General features: G+C 36.1%; 1 protein-coding gene across 1 annotated transcript in view; it reads left to right on the forward strand.

Annotated features, from left to right (window-relative positions):
* Positions 1-17,974, forward strand: part of LOC148954436 (uncharacterized) — a 57,991-nt gene extending 40,017 nt beyond the window's left edge. The window contains exon 4 of the mRNA XM_089086517.1: positions 15,683-17,974. Within this exon, the coding sequence (XP_088942643.1) occupies positions 15,683-15,928 (246 nt within the window). The 3' untranslated portion in view covers positions 15,929-17,974. The remainder of the gene's footprint in view (positions 1-15,682) is intronic.
* Positions 17,975-24,690: the final 6,716 nt, after the last annotated feature.

Raw genomic sequence — 24,690 nt, forward strand, 5'->3', positions numbered from 1 at the left:
TCCAGTGCAGTTCGTATAGAAGATTAGTGAGGGCGTTTCAGGTCCGATGAGCCCAGTAGCAGATTAACATAGGATTTCCATGAGCCTAATAGGGGGTGTACAAGTGGAGCTCCTAGCCCCTCTCACCAGGGTAATGCGGTCAGCTGGCACGATTCCAAGGATTCCTAGGTGTTTTTGGTTGCTATGTAATGACGCAATATGATTAATCGGAGTGTGGTTGGGATAATAGTAATAAATAGTTACTAGCCCATCTATTAAGGGGAACACACCCTCGCGGTTTAAATAGGCCCATAGGAAAATAAACATGGGAATCCCGTGACAATCCTCTGACGTCATGACACAACCTCGTGCTTTAAATAGGCCCATAGAAAAATTAACATGGGATTTCCGTGACGGTCCTCTGATGTCACGACACACCCTCGCGCTTTAAATTCATCCGTAGGAAAATAGCATGGGATTTGAAAGACACTCCCAGGTGTTCCTATTCATTTCCCTAGAAGACACCTAGGTGCTCCAATATTTCATCAATATTAAAATTTTTTGACGGCCATTTTGCAAGAAATCCTGTCTAAACAGGTTTTGTGACGTTCTAAAAGACATTTTATTGATCCTGAGTCAGTTTCTTTTTGAAAGTGAGATAGTCAACATCGGAAAAATGTTTTACACATGTATGTTATGCTCGTATACGTTGGGCAGCTGGCCGTCCTGTGAGAATTGTGCTTTTGCTGATGAATATAATGAAAGGTGTAGATTATGTAATCCATGTAAGTTGCATAGAGGATATGCTGTGCAAATTAAAGACTGTAATTCCTGTCTTGAAAAGATTTGCGACTCTCGTACTAGAGGTTTCCTATGCTCCAATTGTCACTATGATAAATGTGATCAATGCGAAAACACTTGCTCTGGCATGATTACAAAAAACTCTAAACGTGAGTTCATTTTATTTTTAAGAGACTGATAACGTCGTGTTTTTAAACTATTTTGGGAAGAATAACCTGGTCTACGCTTCAATTGCTGGAACAAAATAAGAGTTTGTTTCTTGTGTCATCGCTGTGAAGATACTGGGTACTTTGATTATAAATTTACAGACTTTTGTTTGGCTGTTATAGAAAGTGATTCTTCATGTGAGAATTTTGTATGTGACATCGCTTCAAATAAGCAAATTAAAACAAGAATTTTATAATATGCATCAGAATAGTATTATTGACTTTACAAAAAGATTTAATAACAATGAAGTTACACCATACTATTGAAAATTTGACCCTGACTTTGCATGTCAAGATGAATACAATTTAAATCCTAACGAGCTACTGCCAATTATCGCTTCTGTTGATTATCTATATGTAGAAGAAGAAATCTTAAAGGACACAGTGTTTTGTATATACAAATTTTATTAATAAACAAATTTACATACATTTTTAAAACATTTCACCCTTAGGGCATCGAAATTTATATTATAGAGGTAGGAAAGAGTATTTTCAACTAGAAAGTCGTTCAATTGAGGATTGCCACCATGAATTTTGAGGAATTGACTGTAAGTATGTCCACGACTTCAGAAAATAAAATATAATAATGCATGAAATCCACAGCTTTTAGTTGATAAATATCGCACCCGCATCCGATTTTGAATAATATATTTTCCACTTTAATCAAGAAAATTTTTAATGTGAGGCGTGTAGAACGTATATGCTAAGCCAAGAGGATCAATAAATTTTATATTGCTTCTTGTTTGAAAGATACATAACCAATGGACTGCTATTAACAATAATAATGGTATTGTTAACATGTTGAAAATGCTCCAGGAAATCCAAAAATATGCAATGGGATTTATATTTACACATATAGGAATCCATATTAAATACATTTATTATTTGATTCGTGTTCATGGTGCCAAGTCCAATAAAACACTGCCGTCAGGGGTAATTTCCCAATAGGTTTCAAATTGATTTAGCGAGATTAATGCAATACTTTCCTCCAATGGCTTGGCAAAGGTACACACTAAACGTAAATTACCCTTCCAGACAATACTCATATCTGGAGTACCGGACAATTCCAAACCAATGATACCATGAGTTTTCGCAAACATATCTTCAGTTATACCATTTTCGAATAATTGTGAATCTCGATCTAGGGATTGCATTTTCAATTCGTATAGGGTCCTCTAGGATGTATCAAAGGATAAATTGTAGAGCGGAATTCCGTTTAATTTAGATACAAGCGATGAAAGTCTAAACAGTTCAAATTTATGTTGGGAATTTGACCATGATCCAACGGCACTAGTACTTTTTACAAAAGCCAACGCCAATTTTCAAGGAATTTCACCATTGATAAAGGATGAATTGGTATAGGTATTTATACCCGTTGCTATATGGTGTTGATTCAAGATTGTATGAGACACGAGGAATTTGATATTATTTCCAGCGGCTCTGCAAGAGAACTCATAACTTGCTGTTTTCGTACATGAAGTATTGCCGAAGTGAGAGAGACTGTCAGATCGGGTGCAGCACCCAGTACTTTTCGCAAAATAAAATTGGATGGCGCGAGTTGTAGCTTTATATCAATCTTTAAATTGGGAGGCAGCCACTGAGGTATATTCAATATCTCATGATTTAATTTACCAACTAAATGTAAATATTTAGTTGTCGCATCTCTAAGTATGTTGCTATTGTAAGTATCTGTTTTATTTTCATATCCAATAACCATACCTCTCAGGAGCTTATAAGACATTGGAGTCATCAACATTAATTGCATATAACTTGCATAATTTGAAAGATTATTGCTCATGATCACCAATATTCCATTATGTAGACACTTATTTGTCTAAACAAATTGTGTAGTACACAATTTTCGTAGGATAGCCCCTCTGCTGCACTTGGTTTGTCATTGATAGATTTTTTAACAATAACATTTAAATCAATAAATTTCAAAGTCAAAACTATGAAATAATCTTCATTGGAATAAATTTGAAAAGGAATATTTTCAGAGAACGGTTGTGGCGGATAAAATTGTTCATAGTATCCATCTTTTATACTGACATCTACATTTTCTGCGTTGAAAAGATTTAGAGATGAGTTGACTGACGGGTGATATTGTCGATGTGGTAGATATACCATTTTCTAGGAAAAGAAATGATGAGGTCTTTGGCACCCTTTTTAAACCTTTTCCACTTTGTCGTGGTTTCAATCGCTCGCCAAGGGATCACGCGCTGGACCTGAAATTTTGTGAAACACTTTCTTGTAAATCCTTCCCAGAGCCCCAATTGTGTAGTAAAGAGGAAGCAAAATCCAAGGTAACCGGTGCAATATATTTTTTAGCATGGGGTAGTGCAGAGCGAAACAGCTTAGCAAAGCAATTACCGAGACCGTAACCGGACATTGACAAATGTCCCCTGTCATAGTCCATTCCAAGACCCAAATGTCGCGGTCCGAGAGTAGCAACATAGCAATCAATATCAGGACATAAAAAATGAGTTCTATTAGCCATTTCAATGATAGGGTCGAAAATTACATGTAATAACAGCCAAACCTTTTGCTATTGCTAGAGGATTACCCATTTCACTTCTTAATGTTAAGCGAGAGAGCTCCAAAGACGAAAGTGTACGAATGTATTGAAGGTGCTTTATATTGTAATGATGAATATGTTCATTAGAGATTTTTCGTTCGAGAACACGTAGGAGGGGGCATTTGTATTTACCAACTCTTGATCTCTTGACAAATGATGCGTAAAGAAATATACAACTGTCCGAGGAGAAGCCGGAGGATACTCTGCGAAAATGACACGATTCAGGCCACTAGCGCTTCCAGTAATTTTAATATTGATAATATTATGTTTAAAATCAAGAACATTTCTTAGATTATCGTTGAGAATAACCTTTTCTTTGTCAATGGGTGAACTAATGTAGATTTTGCCCTCCTCCATTGAATAGTTGAATTGAAAGGCACAATTTATACGACCGGAAATTTTTCTATTGATACCACGTAACAAATCATTCATACTCCCAAACTCCTTGTATGATAAAATGACAAAGGGATATTCATATGAATTGATATTTTCAATCTGTTGATCGATAACAAGTGGCCAATCATGTGGTAAATTTTTATAGTATATGTACGATCCTTTCTAAGGATATCATATGTATTTTTGAGAATGTAATCTTCAAGAGCAACTTTACATCTTCCCTCAAATTTAATGGCAGGGAAGAGTTTTGTCCAAAAATCACTCGTTTTACTCAAATTGCCATAAAGAGGGTCAGAAACATTGGATATGAATGTAAAGTAAAAATCATTAGACATTCTGAATGTCTTCAGCAGGTATCGACGAATCAAAATCAGAGTTTTATCCTAGCCAGCGAAAAAGCCGCTGTCGCTTACCCTTGCGAGTTCGAGTTTTTAATACCTTTTCAATTTGATACATTTCACTATTTCCAACTTTTCCCAATTCATAATCATAAAAACCACCATGATTTTCGTCATCTTTCATATCACGAAGCCGATATGTTATAGGTTAAGTGTCCAAGACTTTTGACACTTTAAAAAGTTCAGTGCTCCACAAATAATTCCCCTATTCAAAAATATTTGTTGTTCAATTGATTCGAACAGTATCACCAACATTAAATTTTTTCTTCGCCGTCTTTTCACTAGAATATTGTTTAAGGAAATGTGTATTGTTAGCACAATGAACTTCAAGAGGAATAGCATTAGACAAGGATCGATGAGGGCGTTGATTTCAAATCAACATAATTTTATCTAAATCTTAAATGAATGCAGCAATATTTTTCAATGTACAATATTTTGAAATTAAAAGTCAAATTGTTCGTATTGAACGTTCAGCCAATGCCGCCTTTATCAGACTATGACTATGATAGAGCATTGTCTTATGTTTCAATACAACCATTTTTACATGTGGATTAACAAATTCACTTCCACGATCTTTTTGAATCTTTTTATAAGAATCTTGTTCAAAAATGGATTCAACGGCTTTACGAACATAATCGCCTCTTTTTGACTCCAATGAAACTGCATATGTATAGCGACTAAAAACACTTATTGCATGTAAAATATACTTGTAGGGTTTATTATGATGTCTTTGAATCGCGTCTAGAGTCAAAAGATCTGCTTGTAGTATATGCAGAGGGTAAAAGGCTTTAGTTTTTCGATAGTCACAGCCTCTAGTCCTATGACTTCGATGAAGAGTATAACTGGGTCCCTTTTGTAAATACTCTTTTGCTAGTTTCTTTTCAATTCCAATAACTTGAGAAAGTGACTTAGACTCCCTTATAAAGTAACTTAGGCTTCCTGGTTCACTAATATTTTCACAAACACCGTTTAAAACATGGCCATTTTGAACGTAAACGTGATGTGAAGCGTCCGCTACCCTTTTGTGTACTAAATATTGCGAAAAGACACGTTCGTTTAAGGCCCTTACCAGGCCCAATTGGTGTAACATACATTGATATATCACGTGACATTTCTCCAAATTCCCTTAATCGTTTTAAAACATGTTTATTCCCAATAAGACTTTTGGTGAAATTTGACGACTTTAAAATTTATATAGATGATTATCAAAGGATTCGAGTCTTTTACGATTCGCATTCCAATCTGTTAACACATCAATTAAATTGTAGTTCTTGCCCTGGATCATAACTTTATTGTTTTTCTCGTCAATTTGTTCATTTCCAGCGAGATAAGTCAAGAGTATTTTACTTTTCTCACAATAGGATGGAGACAACACGTCTAAAACACTTGTTAATAAATCCTTTTCTTTTTTTTTTGGCTTTTTCAAAGTTTCATTACTTTCAATAGTTTCAGAATGTTGGTCAATGACATTTAATTTGAGTTGTTTTTCACGATAATGTTTTTGTTTGTTGACACGTCGAAGGGAATTTTGAAGCAAAATTAATTTTTCATCATCGGCAATTGTTTCATTACTGTTCGATTAAATGTTCAAAAATTAGATAACAAAAACTCCGGTGTCAACAAAACCCCCAGAGCTCGGGGGTAGGCACTGTAAGTGTTGTCCTGAGGGCGTATATGGTTCTTATGTAAGGGATACTCATATATACTTAAGAGAGTACTCATTTGATTGGAAATTGAAAGTTTTAATCCACTTTTTAAGAGTCAAAAGATATCTGAGATCAACTAGCCCCCCCCCCACACACAACCGTTTCCCCAAACCCATACGATAAAAAATTTGAGACAGCCATTGTGTTAAAAATAGTTCAAAGGTAAGATAAGAAAAACTTCTGTTTCACCAGAAGATGCTTTGGTCATTAAAAATCAAGATATTTTCTGGGTGCGTAAGAAGAAAATTATTGAGGGGGATGCGAAAACCCGAGATCATGATTATTTAGGGCAAGAAATTTCATCAAGAGAGAGTAACTTTCGGGGGGTTGCGCACAAATCATGTAATGTAAATGTTAGACAACAATACTTTCTTTCGGTTTACATGCACAATTCCAACTACGATTTGAAATACATATTACCAGCGTTGACACGATTGCAGAAAGGTAAAGTTGTAGATGGTGCATGGGTAGATGATTCTTTTTCATATAACATCATACCAAAATCGTCTGAAAAGTTGGTAATCTAAGAATTTAAATGGAAAACAATTGATAATGATAATACGTGCTTGAATAAAATCCGTTTCTTAGATTCCTATAGCTTCTTCCCCAAATTCCTAAGACAACTCATTTAAGTACAAAAAATGCAATGATTTTAATACTTTTCCCCTCCTTAAACAGTACTTTCCAGATGAGGAACTTTATTATTCATTAACGTGTAAGGGCATATACCCGTACGAGAACTACAGCTCCGCCTCAAAGCTAAGTGAGAAAAACCGCCCATCGCAGACTTTTACGATTCACTTGGCGATCGTCAATGCACAACTACCGATTATGAATTTTCCAAGAGGATTTGGGCAAAGGGAAGGGGTAAAAATGGATGGAATTATTGTAAAATGTAACTGGCATGTAATGTATTGACGTTCTTGGACATTTCAAAAACACGGACAAAATTTACAAAGAACTGGAGTTGGATATGGGGATTATTTTTCAAATCCTCAGCTGGTGATGGATTTAATCCTTAAAATTAGTGGAGTAAAAATAGGTCTGATCGCCGACGTGGATCGTATCATTGAAACGGACCCGACTGGACAACGCACTGGTGCAAATTCGAATGCCGTTTTCTTGGATATGAATTACCTATATCCGTCGGCAATGTCTCACTTTTATTTGCCGTGTGGGAATTACCAATGGCTTGACGATCCTTCTGCTCCAGATTTCCCAAACATTGACACTGTTGAGGAAAATGAACCACAAGAATGATTTTTCGAAATTGATGATGAAATGCCTCTGGAACGTCATGAATCGGTAAAGGACTTTGTTTTTTCGTGCATAAATAGACCGGTGTCTAGGGGCTCTTTAAGTCCCTACAATTTATCTTTGATAGAGAATAAGGGTATGCACTGGGCACCTTTAAAACAAAAGCTTATTGCCGACCTTGAACCGAAACAAAATATTGTTGTACACCACTTTCTTTTGCGGTGGATGCTGGCCAACGGTTTCAATATCCCAAAGATCCATAGAGCCCTCCAGTTTGACCAAAAACCATATATGAAAATGTTTGTTGACAGTTTTGTCAAGAAACGGTCTGAAGCAAAAACAAAGGTCGAAAAAGAAATCTTCAAACTTATTTTGAATTCGGCCTTTGGTAAAATTTGCGAGAGTTTGCGCAACAGGAGTCGTTGTGACATTGTAATCGCGTCAAAAAAATGTGCACGAATCATTGCAGATCTAAACTTCACATCGTTCACGATCATAGACTCCAATGTGGTCCTTTTACTTAGAAAGAAAAGAAACGTAAAATTATATAAAAATATTGCCGCTGGCAGTCCCATTTCACAAATTTTAAAGAAACTCATGTTGGAGTTTTATTACGAGGTGTGTAATCTCCAATGGCCGGTAGAGGGACAAGTTAGAGCGTATTATGGAGACACAGATTCATTATTGTTAAAACTTAAAACGGACAATCTGCTAGAGGATTTGGAAAATAGAGAATACATTAGCTTCCAGATGGATTATACCAAATGGTTCGAGTCTACTTATCCGAAGCCAGTGAAACGCTAGGTCCCAAATAATTGCTGAAATTTAAATCCAAGATGGGAGCGACTTGGTACTCCAGAGCATGTTTCCCGGTCCGAAGGTGGACTGTGTGGAAACGCACAACAAGGTTACCAAAAAAGTCTGTAAGGGGGTGCTGTCGCACTATGTAAAAGAAAATTTCACCGTGAATGTTTATAGGAACTGTATAGAGAAAAATTTAGTTCAAAGAGCCAATGTCATGGCCAGAAATTATATTTCTGGCTAGAAGATTAAAGAAAACAAATCGTTCTGGAGAAAGCCTTATAGTTGGGGAGGGGATGGGGGCCGTCAGTGGGGGGATCGTTTTTCCGTATCCAGCTCAGCACCACCTATTTTTTACATATAGCCATTTATGTTTATTTTTTCGTTGCGCAAAGCGGTAATTTTGAAGTGTTTGTTTATTTTTATATATTTTTATTATTTCGTTATTTTTCATGTTTTGTCTTCGTGTGGGTTTGCCAAGTCCTGCCATAGACCCTAACCCCACCGCAGTCCACCCCACCGCGGTTGGTAGCTCGGTCACTGCAGTCACCACCGCGGTACCGTCTGGAGAAGCGTCCGGCACTCCAAGCAGTTGTCCCATGGGTTTATTTGAAAATGTTTTCCCACTGGCATTTATCGTTCAAGTGTTTATTTTTCTTACTGCTATTGTAAATATATATGAATTTGTGAATTAAATAAACCATAAATTCTGTTTTTTGATTATTTGTTCAATAGATTGAGGTTAGGTTAATTAGTTGTATTTTGACATTGGCGGAGTATGTGTCAATTTAAAACACCATTCAGATCTTTTCTTTGCGGGCCGTCCATGTATGGCAAAGTCTGTCCGAAATGAGTTGCTGCAGACTACATGCAGTGTAAACAAGCTTTCGGGTGGGTGCTGGTAAGTTTAAAAAGCTTGGCTTTTGTGCCAGCTCTACCTTTACTGTAAATAGTAAAGGTAAAGCTGGCAAAAAAGCCAAGCTTTTTAAACTTACCAGCACCCACCCGAAAGCTTGTGTACACTGCATGTAGTCTGCAGCAACTCATTTCGGACAGACTTAGTAAATGCTGAGTCCACTAATTAAACTATGTTTGTTTCATGTGTTTACATTGTTTATTTATGTATTCTGTAATGTTTTTTAATTCAACCGAGTAACGTGTTTGCAAAATAATAACTTTTCTTCGTTATCGCTTGAAGAAAAATGTCCTTTTGAAGACTTATGGAAGAAATGAGTTACCCTTACTTAATAACCACTTGGTACTCCCCCCCTATCAGGGGGAAGAGAGCATGCACATATGGCCCCATAATTGGGACACTTGGGCTGCTACATATTCTGTAAATTGTTAATTCAGAGTAAGCGCTTCCGTATGCTCAACGATGTAAGATAACCGAACTTTCGGTTTCTTAAATAGTTCTGCAAAAACCAGCTCTGTCCAACTCTCAACTTTGACGTGTTTGTAACGTTGTTAAAAATATAGTTTATTTCAATTTTATTTGGTTAGAATAGGCTAATAAAACCAACAGAGGGCAGAGCACCTTACTTCCTCTCTTTGACTCAGAACCAACTTTAAAAGAAGCAACTGAAAGTGGAACAAGAAGAAGAAGGTATTGAAAAGGGGTAGGATTCCCATCTACGTCTTCTTATAGTAACACAATAAAATAAAGTGAAGACAATCTTAACGGTGAAAGCATCTCAACTTTGACCAAATTAATTAACAAACATATGGTCCAGAATCAGCTTTGGCTCATATTTGCGATGGCCCCTTTCAACAAAAAGGCCTAGTTTTCCCTTAGATTAACGGGAGAAAATTCGAAAGAGAATCATCAGAAGTTTCAGACATCTTTAAAACTCATTTATGTTTGTGTTTTTCACAAGTCTTCCAACACCCTTTTCCCCAGAAGTTGTTTTAGAGGAGGGGGTTAAGGGGGCACTTGCCCCGGGAGCAGAAATCTTAGGAGCGTAAATTTGAAATAAATAATCTACCATTATAATCACTGTGTAGTTTTTGAAATTTTATCTATATTAAAGTAAAGTAGAGGTCGTAGTTGGCAATAAGTTACTTACTTACTGTAATACTTTTATAATAATATTTAATATTTACTTTAAGTATAAAAAATGAAGAGGCCAGAAACGCCACTGGTTTTCCCTGAAGGATAGCCCATGCCCATTGACTAGCCGGGTGTGGACCCCCTCTTGCCCCCAGTAAAAATGCTGAAGCTACGCCCCTGGGCATAGTTGTAATAGCAGTCATAGTAGGAGTATTGGCATTACTAGTAGTAGTATTAATAGTAATAGCGGTAGTACTATTAGCAGCAATAGCATTAACGGATTGCCTTTAGGTCAGTTGAACATCCGTATCATAAAGTCCTGGAAGTTAAAACTTAATACAATTAGCAATTGGTATAACATTGCTGAACTTTTCTATTAATAACCCGTTTGTTCATATACTTCTTGAAATTTTTATCTCAATGCTCTTAGATTTACAAGAAGTTGAAATAGAAGTAGTAGTTGAAGTAGGAGTTGTAATAGTAGGAGTAGTAGTAAATGTATAAGTGATAGCAGTATTAGTAGCAGTGTGCACATATTGTCTTTTGGGTCAGATGATATTCCCTTCCACTATTTTCTGAAAGTTCCAACTTAATACCCAAATCAATTCTTGAGATATGCTTTTTTGACAATGAACATGCATATAGCGTATTTTGATGTAGTTCAAATTTCCCTTCAATATTGTGGGGGAAAAGATTATGCCAGCATTCCCTGTCAATAGGACCATCTGTCTTGGCTTTATCTCCAATAAGCCACGGCTCTTAAGTTTTTCATCATAGTCCACCAAGTTGATTTTTATTCAAAAATCAAAGGACTCGTATGGACAACAGACCGGAACTGTGTGGTAGTAGCAGTAGTAGCAGCAGTAGTGGTGGTAGTTGTAGCAATAATGATAGCAGCAGTAGTGGTGGTAGTTGTGGTATTAGTGGTAGCCTACAAATTATGCCTTTTTGATGATCTGCCTTATCATTTCTTGAAAGTTCCAAATTGTTATACTCAGTCAATCCTGAGTTACTTCTTTTTAACAATCCGTATACACATAATGTGTTTTGATTTTATTCAACACTCCTTTCAACATTCTCTGAAAAGCTCACCTGAATGATCTTCGTCTTTTTGGAAAGTAAAGCTGACACATGCATACCTTTCTCAATAACATGTACTATATGTAAACAATGAGTGAATTACCTAACTCACACCCTTTGTCATGGTTACAACAAAAAAAGTCCAAATTTGCTTAAATCATGATTTGAAGGGCTCATAGGGTTGTCATGAAAATTAGTCAATTAGTCACAATATAAAATTACGCACAGCAATTATCCTATATGAGCATGTAAAACTGCAATGAAAAACAGGGTTCGTGGGTAAAAATATAATAAAACTATTGTATCTATTGTTACTATTACAAACTATTGTTTTATTATTTGTCTTTTACAATTGTTTGTAAATATTTTGAATGGGCTAATGTCGATTTCAGGTACTAAATAAATTTGAAAAAAAGTATTCTCAAGTTATCGCACATTATAGACCTATAGGTTAATTAATCAAACTACATATTGAGGGGAAAACTAGCCTGTGTTGGCAAGGTGACAATTTGTAGTAGCGCCATAAGGAAATAGAATATACTCAAAAAAGAAAAAGATACTCACTCCCAGTTTGGGATAAGGTTTGTCTTTGTGGTGTGCGGTGTTTGTCATTGCCTCTGCGGTGTGTCTAAAAACAAAGACTTTTAAAATTCCCTCTCGAAAAAGTTTTTTAAAGATCGTCTCTGTGTAAAGGATCGTGTTAGGGATTTATCTCCCTATTAAATGTGGTGAGGCCCTGTACATTACTATGCAGTGTTGCGAGGCGCCCCCTATCTCCCTATTAGATGTTGTATTATGCTCTGTATGTTCTTATGCGGCTTTGCAGCATTTGATGTATCTCTAGAATATTATAAAATCTTAGATGGGGAAAACAGCCTGGAATGTAAGAGCTTCCCCCTACTCTTTTCGTATGTCTTTTTTCCTTTGTTTTATTTTTAACAGAATTTTAGTTTTAATTAAAGTCGATTGAATTTTGTGTGCATATAAGACTCCGGCAAGAAGCAGACATGAATAACTTTAGCTGGGACCGTCTTAAAGTCGTTGGAGAGGGGAATCTTTTTACATATCTGCCTGAGTTTTCTGGGGGGGGGATTCATTCTACGCTTTCTCATATTGCTACCAAAAGAGGTTGTTGTATTTGTGCCATACTTGGCGTAAAATAAAATTGAGAGCGCAGGTATGGACTTAATTGGCTAGAGCCCAATTCTACCTCTATTGGGGATACAAGGAGGATACCACCGACAAAAAAATTTGAATAATTAGTCTTGTTATCGCAAATTTTGGTTCGTATCTGAATATCTCATTGGGTATATCCGTGATAAAAATAATTTTTGGCCTCCTCCCCTGAAACAGATGAGTGGACACAAACGCATTTTTGTATTCATCGGGTCATCAAGCCTGCATCCTGGAAATCCGTAACTAGGACAATTGCTACTGTTTCCTGTAAATCAAGGCTGAGACTTGATTACCTGGACCTTTTTAATAGTTACTCTGATTACAGGAATTTTAATATTAAGCTTTTAATCCTCTAAAAACTACGACTTGGATACTTCCTGATTTTTTACAAAAATCACTTTATTTACATAAATATTTACAAACTTCCAGAAACCTGGTCATCCAGGCTTGTCAGGCACTATCTCTTAAAAATCACATCTCTCTCAATCAAATCAATCATCTCTTAAAAACCAAAAAAATCACAGCAATCAAAATCATAACAGCCAACACAGTGGCCCCTTTGCAGACTACGGAAATCGAGTCTAACCGTCTGGTCTACAATCTCACCTGGTAGTTTTTCCCATGTCAACGGAAGCTGGTGTCTGAGCGGGAAGCCAGACCGAGTCGATGGTTTCCTTGGTCGTTGAATCATACCTGTGTGACGAGTACCATATTAATGACGTTCAGAAATGTAACAAAAGATATTATGCAGGCAGTCCCGTGCTACATTATTCAAAGTATCGAACATCAACTGTGCTCTATAGAACTCACATAGACCAGAAATTGGCAGTATATGTAAACTCTTATACAGATCCCTTACCAAAGAACGAGAATCATTATTAGAAAGAATCCTGATAGCCCCATTCTGGAGGACACATAACTGCCTAAGATATGCATTGAAAGTGGACGACCACACTGAACAACAGTAAAGCAAATAGGAGTGCACCAACGAAAAATAATTAAGACACAGTATTCTAACAGGAAAGAAATGCTTTAATTTACGCATCATTCCAACATTACGGGCCACTTTAGAAGATACAAACTGGATATGCTCCACAAACGAGAGGGTCTCATCCAGAATAACTCCCAGATATTGTACAGTACTTTTCTGAGATATTTGGGACGGACCAGCATTCAGGGTTGTTAACCACGGGTAGTAATTTTTAGATCTCCCATAAATAACCCAGTTAGATTTATTAAAATTGATAGCCAGTTTGTTTGATTTCATTCATCATTCAATATTATGCAGGTCACCTTCTAACAATCCTACTAACTCTTGGTCCGTACGAGCAATAATCGTGAGATTTGTGTCATCTGCGAACAATATAAGGACCATCTTTGGGTCTCTAAAATCTGAACTTAGGTCATTTGTTAGGCCAGACACTGCATTGTATAGATCGTTGATATAAACAGCGAACAAAAGTGGACCGAGCGGAGATGCTTGAGGAACACCGCACTGGATTGGGTAACGGCTAGACGCGATACCTCCTATTTCCATAATTATTGACCTATCTGCTAGATAAGATTCAAATAATATAATCACATTACGACGAACACCACAATTCCTAAGCTTCCCTAACAAAATCTGGTGGTCAACGGAATCGAAAGCTTTCCGTATATCAAAAAATAATGTAGCCACCTTCATATGACCCTCTAATCCATCGTTTACCGTTGTCACGATAAACTGAAGAGCATGTTCCGTCGAATAAGCCTTACGGAATTCAATTTGATTACTAAAAAAATAAATATTCTTACATAAAAAAGAATTCAACCTGCAATACAGCAACTTTTCTATTATTCGAGAAAGGACCGGCAAAAGGGAAAGTGGCCGATAATTGAAATAATCCTGTTTATCACCACCTTTGTGAATAGGTTTTACCTTAGCTATTTTAACACAAAATGGGAAAAAAACAACAATAAAACAATTATTAACTAGCTCAACAAACTTTGGAAGTAATTCCGACAGCACTTGTTTAATAACATTAAGTAGCAAGAAATCTGCACCGGACACCGATATTTTCATTACTTTAATTACTTTTTCAACTTCGAAATCTGTAACTGGGGGGTTTCTGTAACTGAGTTTTCTGGGAGGGGGGGGGGGGGATTTGTTATACGCTTTCTCATATTGCTACCAAAAGAGGATGTCGTATTTGTGCCATACTTGGCGTGAAATAAAATTGAGAGCGCAGGTATGGACTTAATTGGTTGGATCCCAATTCTACCTCTATTGGGGATACAAGGATGGATACTACCGATAAAACAATTTAAATAATTAGTCTTGGTATCCCAAATTTTGGTCCGTATCTGAATATCTCATTGGGTATATCTGTGATAAAAATAATTTTTGGTCTCCTCCCCTGAAACAGATGATTGGACACAAACGCATTTTTGTATTCATCGGGTCATCAAGCCTGCATCCTGGAAATCCGCAACTAGGACAATTCCTACTATTTCCTATAAATCAAAGCTGAGACTTGATTACCTGGACCTTTTTAATAGTTACTCTGATTACAAGAATTTTAATATTAAGTCAAGACCTCCAAAAACTAGGACATGGATACTTGCTCTCGCTTTCCGTCATATTTAGTTGAGATCTGAAAGACTGTTGAATTAAATGTTTTGCTGAGAGGAACTTAGTGACCCCTTCTACACTTTAAGGTGTCCTAGCCGAATAGTTATTGAGCTAGACTTGGAATCCTTTGTCCATGATGACGAGGGGGGGGGGTTAAAGTCCTGGTGTTGCTGGTTATTCCGTTTGAAACAGAGATTAGTGGCGTGAATCTGTAAGCTCAGCCAGAGTCAACCCAGCTCTAAACGAGTACCTGGAGAAACCTGGCGAAAGAACAGGACGACTGGCCCCCAGCCCCCGCCCCCCCCCCCCCGTTGCATTTCCTGGCTGAAGTGTCATGAACTGAAAATCTGCTTTAAAATCCACTGTCGTATTTCTGCAGTTTATCCTGTAAAGAGTTTGGATCCAGTTCTGGACCCCAAAAGGCATAGGTGGGAGATTAAGTCTTACTTCCGATAGATTTTGGATAAGATATAGTAATTCTTTCTAGTAGAAATATAAATGGTAAGATATAAAAAAAACCTTTCTCGTTTCTCAATTTCACTTTATATTTTTATTTAATTAAAAATTTGAAAAATTTACATTTTTGTTTAATCCTCAAGAAATAAGAACTGTTATCTGTGTCAATATTTAACTCTTTTTTTTCAAGGCACTCGTTGCGGTGGTACAACAAATAAGGCACTCGTTTTACACCAAGTCTCGCCCGAAAAAGAAGATTGGGTCGACCGAAACCGAAGCAGGAAAGCAAAAAGAAGCACTTGAAGGTGAAGAAAATGTACTTCCACCCAACAGAAAAAATGCCAAACCAAATCGTGGGAACGGAATACCCCATAGAGAAGACCTTTGTGAAAAATGTGTTCTCGATAAGCAAGCTGATAAGAAAAAGGAAGAATAGTGTTCTGGAAAGTGTGATAAGTGTGTTCGCGATAAGCGAACTGCATTGAAAGAGAATGAAGTCGTCTAAAATGTAGCTATTAGAATGAAACATTTCTGTCTGTTGCAAAGTATTCGTCGTTTCTTTTAAATAGGAAAATTGCACTTAAAAATTTCTCAGAGGCTCCATCCCTCGAAGTAGTCATAATCATTGGGTGGGTAGAGGGGATATCCTATTAAATCTCCTAAATTTTAAAAATTCTTTTTTTTTATGCTTCTTCGTTTTGGGAAATCAAAGTAAATCTAAAAAACTTCGTTCTAGATTTTGAAAAACACCTGTTTTTGTACTTTTGCTTATATACTTTCGTATATAAGCAAACTATTAAAATTATAAAATTATTATAAAATTATAATAATTTTTTATTATATTATTTTTATTATAATAATTTTTTGTAATATAATATTTTAAAATTATTAAAATATTATAAAATTATTAGGAAAAATCGTTACCTGACTTAATTCTCGTTAATTGGTGCTACTGCTCAAAACCGAGTTAAGAAAAATTGCTAGTCCTGAAACCAAATGTATTGAATTTCCTACGGCCTCGAAATTAGTAAACTGCTATTTTTAATTTATATATTTTTGCAACTCGAAATTAGCAAAGTAGTGCCTCAATTTTAGGTCCCCAATTTTTGGGAATTAGTGCTACTGCTCAAAACCATGTCGAAAAAAATGCCAGTGCTCAAACCTAATGGTATCAGGTATCGAATCAGGATATTGAAATTACTAAACTACTATTTTTAATTTATATATCTTTGCATCTCAAAAACTACTGCCTTGATTTTAAATCTCAAAGAGCACCAAGCAGTGTACCGAAGACCCGATATTAGTGATAGCCATCTAAAGGACTAGTTCAAAAATGGAAAAATTTTGTAAAAAAAAAACGAACTGAAATCCAATGTTACACAATCTATGTTAGAATGCACATCAGCACATACTCTGAATTCAAACACATTATCTTGAACAAAAATCAGTTACGCGTATTTCTTTTATGCTGTGTATATTTCTTTTTTTTTATGGAAAATTAATATAAAAATAAGGTTTTTGAGATGGAAGTAAGGAAAAAAGGTTAAGGGAAAAAAAAATTATTTTGCAATGTGTGCAACATATATCTGCAAAACTAGCTCAAAAGTATTGACTAGTGATATCTCCGTTAATTTTTCAAGTTCTGAAATAGAAAATACATTACTGAAAACACAAAACAGACGCGAAAAACAGGATGTTCTCAAAAGAGTAGAAAAGTTCAATAGTTGCCTCAGGAAATAAAACACCAATTTATTTGGCTTTCAATAGTCGTTTCCCAGCAATCACACTTTTAGTATATAATTCAATTCATGGAAAAAAGAGCTCTAGGAAATTCTGTTCTCAGTAAAGCACTAGTTTTTCAGAATTCAATAAATGCAGGGAGATGCCAATAGTTCGGTTTTAATTCAATTAAATTTTTTTCTTTTTTTTACAAACAAAAACATAGCAACTAAATTACTTATAACCGCCCCAAAAAAGATACAAAAAAGCACTTGCGACGGAGCGGCTTATTTTTGAACAAAATTCTACCCTAAATATCATGGGGCTTACCTACTCTAGAATACAATATAAAATTAATCTTTGCAACATTTACTGATAATAAACTCAAACTATTAAAACGTAGAAACTTCCCAGCAGACTATTGACTTTCGACACAAGACTATCCAAACATCGAATTGAAAACGTAACCCCAGTGTCATCATCAGCAAATGACGTTAGACAACAATCCGGAAGATAAAATTCAGGCTACCTAGAAAAACCAGGTACAGAATTGGACCAAGGAATGACCCTTGTGGCACACCACAAGACCCCCGATACAGCGAAGAAGAAACATCATCAATCATTACTTTAATAGACCTTCCGCATAAATAGCTTGCAAACCACTTTAAATTCACTTCTTTAATGCCTAAACATTCTAATCTTCGCAGTAAAATTTCAAAATCTACCGTATCAAATGCTTTAAAAAAAAAAATTGTTAATGCAATCTCACCCTTTTCAAAATATTATTTACAAAATAAACAAGATGAATGGCAGCATGACAAGTTGAATGACCTTTCTGAAACCCGAATCGGATTTCACTTAGTGGACAATATTTTGTGAGATGGTCATATAAACGTCGGTGAATCGCTTTCTCCAGTATTTTTGAAAATAACGGTAGTATTGAGAATGTGCCTTAGTTTCCAGAATCTGTCCTTTATAAAGGACACCCCTTTATAAAGGGCAATAACTTTAGCTTGCTTCAAGGCTTCTGGAAAGGTCCCTGTCTCCAGCGACAAGTTGATAATATGGAGTATACATGATAATATAGTCCTCAGATTCACGGCATCCATCCCAGCCAAATTAGATTTTATACTTTCATTATTTTCACCACTTCATCAGTTGTGCATTTTCCAAACTGGAACTCCAAACTGTCATCACAAGAGTCAACAAATTCTTCACTAAGAAAATTTTCCCTGTCATGCTTTGCACTTTCCTGAACTGACGAGCCAATATTAGCATAAAACTGGCCAAAACTATTCTCTACAACATTTCTATCACTCACGGAACTTCCATTAGTATCAATGCAAGAGGACTGGCTACTTTTTTGAACTCCCATAAACTTTTTAATGACTTGTCATGTCACACTAGCATCTCCCTAAAGATCTGAAAACTTGGCTTCATAACTTTTCTTCTTTGCCTGTCTTCTCAAGCTATTCACCTTATTTCTAAGTCTCTTAAACTCCGTAAAATCTGCATCATCTTTTAGAGATTTTATCTTTTAGAGACTATTTAGAGATTGCTCATACAGCAGAATCCTTTTGTTATCATGTCTATTATTTCTATCGTAGTCCACGGCTTCCGAGGGTCATCTTTCTGTTTTTTAACCAGTCACAATGGACACGTTTTTTTATAAATCGGTTGAAAGTTAGACATAAATTGACTTTAGGCTAGAGAAGAATCTCCGTGGATCTCCAGGATCAAGTCCCACTTGATACAACTCAACTCCTCAGTAAAATTATTCAAGTTCTGCTTTTTCAGCTCGCGCATCAGTATTTTCTTTGCCGGGATGCGTCATTTTTAGCAAGTTATTTGAGCAACTACTGGGAGATGATCCAAGCCTGAATGGAGTATTATGTCAGAGAAGCTTTGTCTCAAATAACTACGTCCAGCAAAATCATATATCAATTAGCGTTGCTAATTTAGTTCTGCAGATATATGTCGCCAAGCTAAAAGACAAAAAGCTTTGTTCGTTTGAATTTTTGCTAGGTTAGATCTTAGTTTTTAACTAAAATTCACACTAAGCCTTGCAAAAACGACTTTGTCTAACTTAGGTAATGAAACTAAAAAAGTCAACCTTTCAAAAGTCAACATAAAAAAATCTTTCATATGATTAATTAAAAAACATTCAGAATTTTTTTTTTCAAAAATTAAAAAGCGACATAAGACTAAAGACCAGCTTAAATGTCCTCTCAAAACCAGAACATAATTTGAATTTTGCTGAAAACAAAATACACGTCAAATGCTTTCACTTTTTTTAACTTTAATAAATCAAAAATTATTAAGACTTTAAGGAATAAATATCAGTTTATGTGTATTAAACTGACAATGCACATTCATTTGTATTTTTTTCTGTAAAGTGCAATTTATGTTTTGGTCTTGAGAAGGCATAGGGGTCGTCAGCCCTACTCATGTTATCTTCTTCTTGTTTTTAGTTAGCCTCTGTATTTACTGTAATTTTTGTTAGTTCTGGGTTTCATTTATTTATTGATGGTGATTTGTGGTAGTTCTATGCTTGGTAGATGATTTGATTTTGCTTCTGCTCATTTTTGGTTTAATAAAGTTCTTTACTTTTCTTTAAAAAACTTATTTTGTTGAAAAAAGGGTTTTTAGATTAATTTATGTTCGTTTTTTATTGACATAGTCTTTTTCAAGCAAAAAGAAAATACAAATTTTGTATATTTTTGTTTTTTTCTGTAACAGCCATAGTTTGGATTGCCATTTGTATGTTGGAGAAGCTTTTTAAACAACTTTTTACAGCATACACCTTTTTGAAAATCTTGACAGAAATAGTATTGTTTGATTTAGTTTTAGACCTCCTCTAATTGATCTGAAAAACAAAACTTAATACCATTCCCAATAAATTCTACCTATACTCTTTGACAACCTGGATCCACTCACACTTTTCTGATCAAGTTAAATTGTAAGAGGAGAAATAGTTTCAACTTAATACCCTCAGTCGTTTCTGGGATATTGCTGAGATGTCTTATTGGCAACCAGCATACACACAGTCCCGTTTGATTAACTTTTAAAGAAACATTTATTTTCCAAGCATAATGGGCAAATTGCTTAACTGTGGTGGGTTGACATTACCATTATCCCTAGACATATAGTTACTGGACCTTTTAACTATGCTGAACAGAATGGCTGTCTCACAATTTGGATTAGAAGTGTTTGGAACATTCTGGGCTAAGGAGGAGGGCTGCCTGCCCTCTATTCACTTTTGACTCTTAAAAAGGGCAGTATAAATTTTAATTTTCAATCGGAATAGCTCCTTTAAAAGTTTCAGTGATACTACTGGCTAGTGTTAGAGCAGTGCTGCCTAGAATACTGCTTATGTGCCCTTTTGATAACCTTCATGCACATAGTACTTTTGTTTGATTGAAACTCTCCCTTTATCTTCCCTAGTAGTTCCCTAATAGTTTCACCTTAATACCCTTAGTGTCATGAGTTACAGTAACGTTAGAAGTAGTATTAAAAGAATGAACAAAGTGTCTTCTGGCTAGTTCAAAAGCTACAACAACTTACCCTGAAAGGTCTAACTTAATAATGTAAGCCATTCTCAAGATATTACTTTGTCACCCTTTTGACAATCTATACGCCATAGTCCATCAAGGAGGCACACTTGTGCCTCTATAAAGAGGCGACCCACCACAATGTTAAGCGATTTCAGGTCCTAGAGGTCGCAGAGAGACGACGGTAATCGCATTTTGTAGCCCAAGCTCAAACTAAGAACCTTGCAAAATTTCATCCTCCTCCGACTGTATCTTCATGGGGTAAACTGGGCCGGAAGTTTCGACCCTCCCACCACAGCCCCCCTTTAACGTTGTCCGATTGGGCTGAAATTTAGAGGTTGAGTTTTCCTAGGGCCTGGGAGCTTATCCTCGAAATTTCAGCTTAATCCGATCACTCCTTCCCTGTTTTCAAAAAACCAAATATAGCCACTTAAAGTTCATTTCTTTTTTTTTTCTTATCCACGCCTACAGGCCACAGTTGGCAACTGATCCAGGTGAATGAGGACTCATTCGAAGCAGAATTCGACCTGTTATGGCCTTTTGATATTTTCAGACCGAAAAACTTATCCCCCGAATTTACATTTACGAAAAACCTCGTTTTCCTATAATAGCCCATGTTAATTTTTCCCACCACAACCCCCCTTTAACGTTGTCTGATCGAGTTGAAATTTAGAGGATGAGCTTTCCTGGGGTCTGGAAGTTTATCCTCGAAATTTCAGCTCAATTTGATCACTCCTTCCCTGTTTTCCAAAAACCAAATATCAAGTTTTGTGGGAATTTGCTTGCGTCGAAAATAGATTCCATTTACTAAAAAACAATTACAATTGTGTCTCTTTAGTCCAGCGGTTGATACTCCAGACTGTCAGGCGTAAAACCCGGGTTCGATTCACCGTCAGAGCAACTTTTTTATATACTGAATTTAAACTTTAAAAAAGAAACTCAGTTTCTTTTTTAAATTATTTGAAAAAAATTACGTTTTCTAAAGAGTTAAAGAGGCTGAGTTAAAAGGTCGACCCTTAAAACGTACAGGGATTAGGAGGCACAGTTGGGGGGCTGTTAAAGAGGCTGAGTCGCAAGTTCGAACCTTAAAACGTACAGGGATTAGGATGCACCCTGTACGACGTGATTTGAGTATTCAGGAATTAAAAACCTTAACACAAGAATGTTTAAGAGCGGGGGTTTGGGGGCGGCAGCCCCCCAACTTTAACTCCTGACACGATCAGCTAACAGTTAGTCAAGCAATAATAAGTAATAAACTGTACAAAAACGTGCAGAAATTATTTGAAAAAACTACGTTTTCTAAAGAGTTAAAGAGGCTGAGTTACAAGGTCGAACCTTAAAACGTACAGGGATTAGGAGGCACAGTTGGGGGCTGCCGCCCCCAAATCCTCCGCTTTCGCAGCCTTTAAATAAAACAAATTTCTTTAAACTGAAAGTAAGGAGCGATATTAAATCTTAAAACGAACAGAAATTATTCCGTATATGAAAGGGGCTGTGCCCTCCTCAACGCCTCGCTCTTTACGCTAAAGTTTTTATTGTTTAAAAAAAGAGTTGTGAGAAAGTCAAACTTTAGCGTAAAGAGCGAGGCGTTGAGGAGGGCACAGCCCCTTTCATATACGGAATAATTTCTGTTCGTTTTAAGATTTAATGTCGCTCCTTACTTTCAGTTTAAAGAATTTTTTTTTTATTTAAAGGCTGCGAAAGCGGAGGTTTGGGGGGGCGGCAGCCCCCCAACTCTGCCTCCTAATCCCTGTACGTTTTAAGGTTTCGACCTTGTAACTCAGCCTCTTTAACTCTTTAGAAAACGTAGTTTTTTTCAAATAATTTTGATTTAGTTCAAGGAACATCTAGATGTTCCTTCAAAGCTTCCTTAAAATATTCCCTGAAAATTAGAATATGCGTGTCTTGGCTAGCATCGTAACCTAACTGGTGGAAATAATTATCGAATCGAAGCAATTCAGAAAATAGCCCTTTTAGGCAAAAAACACCCAAAAATCAACCTTTGCACCAAACAGGCATACAGGGACATTAATCAGGGGACGAAGGGGCGTAGAGTAGAATAGGAAAAGCGGTAGGCTATGCAGGGTAAGGGGGAAACTGCCCCTTAATATTTTAATAGTTTTACTTTGAAACGCTTATAAATTCATATACTCTTTTAGTTTTTATTCAGATATGTTCATTTTAAAGCGTTTAACAATTCCAAGACAACTTTTAAGACAATTTTTAAACTGTTTAGTATATTTCCAATTATTTGTGTTCATTTTAATTTATTCACTGACCTGGTAATTCTATTCAATTTTACATAGTTTGTTTTTCGTAGTGAAAGTGATTTAACTCAATCAACATTTATTGCTGGTTTTTTGTTGAGATTTGTAGGATTTTATACTTCTTGTTTATTGTATAGTATTACATTATATTTTTTTGTGTACGTTACCTTTTTTATGAGAAATGATATTTTTACAATATTTACTTGTCAGGGTTATTTTAAAAATAAAAGTTGTCTTAGTATGCAGGAAACTCTCAAATCAATTGGGTCCCGTAGAGAAAATACAGGGTCAGTTCCTAAAGAAACCATCTTTAATAATGTCTATTGTATTGGGACACAGTTACTCTAAATCGCTCCTCCTTATTTCTGATTAATTGAGTTGTTTTTTTTTTTTTAACAACAAAGTTGACTAAAGTTAACCAGAAAAGAAATGCTTTAATAGCCAGATCTTAAAAAAAAACTTTTTTCACCAAAAAAATTTTTCAAAGAAAAACATAAAAAATAATTTTTTCAAAGAAAAGACATGTAAATAAAAACTTTTAATAGGCAACGCAATAGCGCTACCTAAGTAAAGAGCAGTGTGGACACAATGTATTATTATTATTTTTTCTTTTAGACCAGGGCACTTCGTATCGAAGGAGTTGTCGTAAAAACTTGAAAAGAGCTCATTTGATTGGAAATAGGAAGGGCTTATGCCCTTTATGTTAGTCAAAAGTGATTGGAGGGCAACTAACACCCCTCCCATGTCCACCATTCTCCCAAACAAATCCAATCAAAATTTTGAGACAGCCATTTTGTTCAACGTAGTTGAAAGGTCCGATAATTATGTTCTTGAGGATAAAATCCCCCAGAGCCCTCAGGGCGAGGGTTGTAAGTTATGCCCTGAGGCATATAAGGTTTATATAGAAAGGATGATAGTATAAACTTCAGAAAGGGCTCATTGGATTGCTAATCAGAAGTTTCGGTGTGCTTTTTGAGATTCAGAGTGACGGGAGGGTGGAAACCCCCCCCCCCCTATCGCACCTCGTATTTTCCCAAAATACAACTGATAGAAATTTTGAGATGGCTATTTGTTGTCGGAGAAACTTCGAAAAGGGCTCATTCCATTGAAAATTGAAAGGGCTAGTGTCCTTTTTAATAGTCGAGAGTGATTAGAGGGCAATTAACCCCCCCCCCTACGGCTAAAATTTCTCCAAGAAACTCCAATTAAAATTTTGAGATGGCCATTTTGTTCAACATAGTTAAAGGTTCTGGAAATTAGGTCTTTGAGGATGAACCCCCTCCAGAGTCCTCAAGGCAAGGGTTGTAAGGTTGTAAGTTATGCCCAGGGGGCATATAAGGTATATATAGCAAAAGTGATCGTATAAACTTCGGAAGGGGCTCATTGGATTGGTAATCAAAAGGCCTAGTGCCATTTTTAAGATTCAGAGTGATCATATGATGGGTACTCCCCCCCACCTCGTATTTTCCTGAAATATACCTAATATAAATTTTGAGATGGCCATTTGTTGTCACAGAAACTTCGAAAAAGGCTCATTTGATTGGAAATTGGAAGGGCTATTGCCCATTTCTATAGTCAAAAGCAATTGGAGGGCAACTAACCCTCCTCCCAAGCCCACCATTTTCCTAGATACATCCAATAAAAATTGTGAGATAGCCATT

The sequence above is a fragment of the Artemia sp. Qi Xiang Cuo genome, chromosome 3, assembly GCF_049724085.1.
Source record: "Artemia sp. Qi Xiang Cuo chromosome 3, ASM4972408v1, whole genome shotgun sequence".
NCBI lineage: Eukaryota > Metazoa > Arthropoda > Branchiopoda > Anostraca > Artemiidae > Artemia > Artemia sp. Qi Xiang Cuo.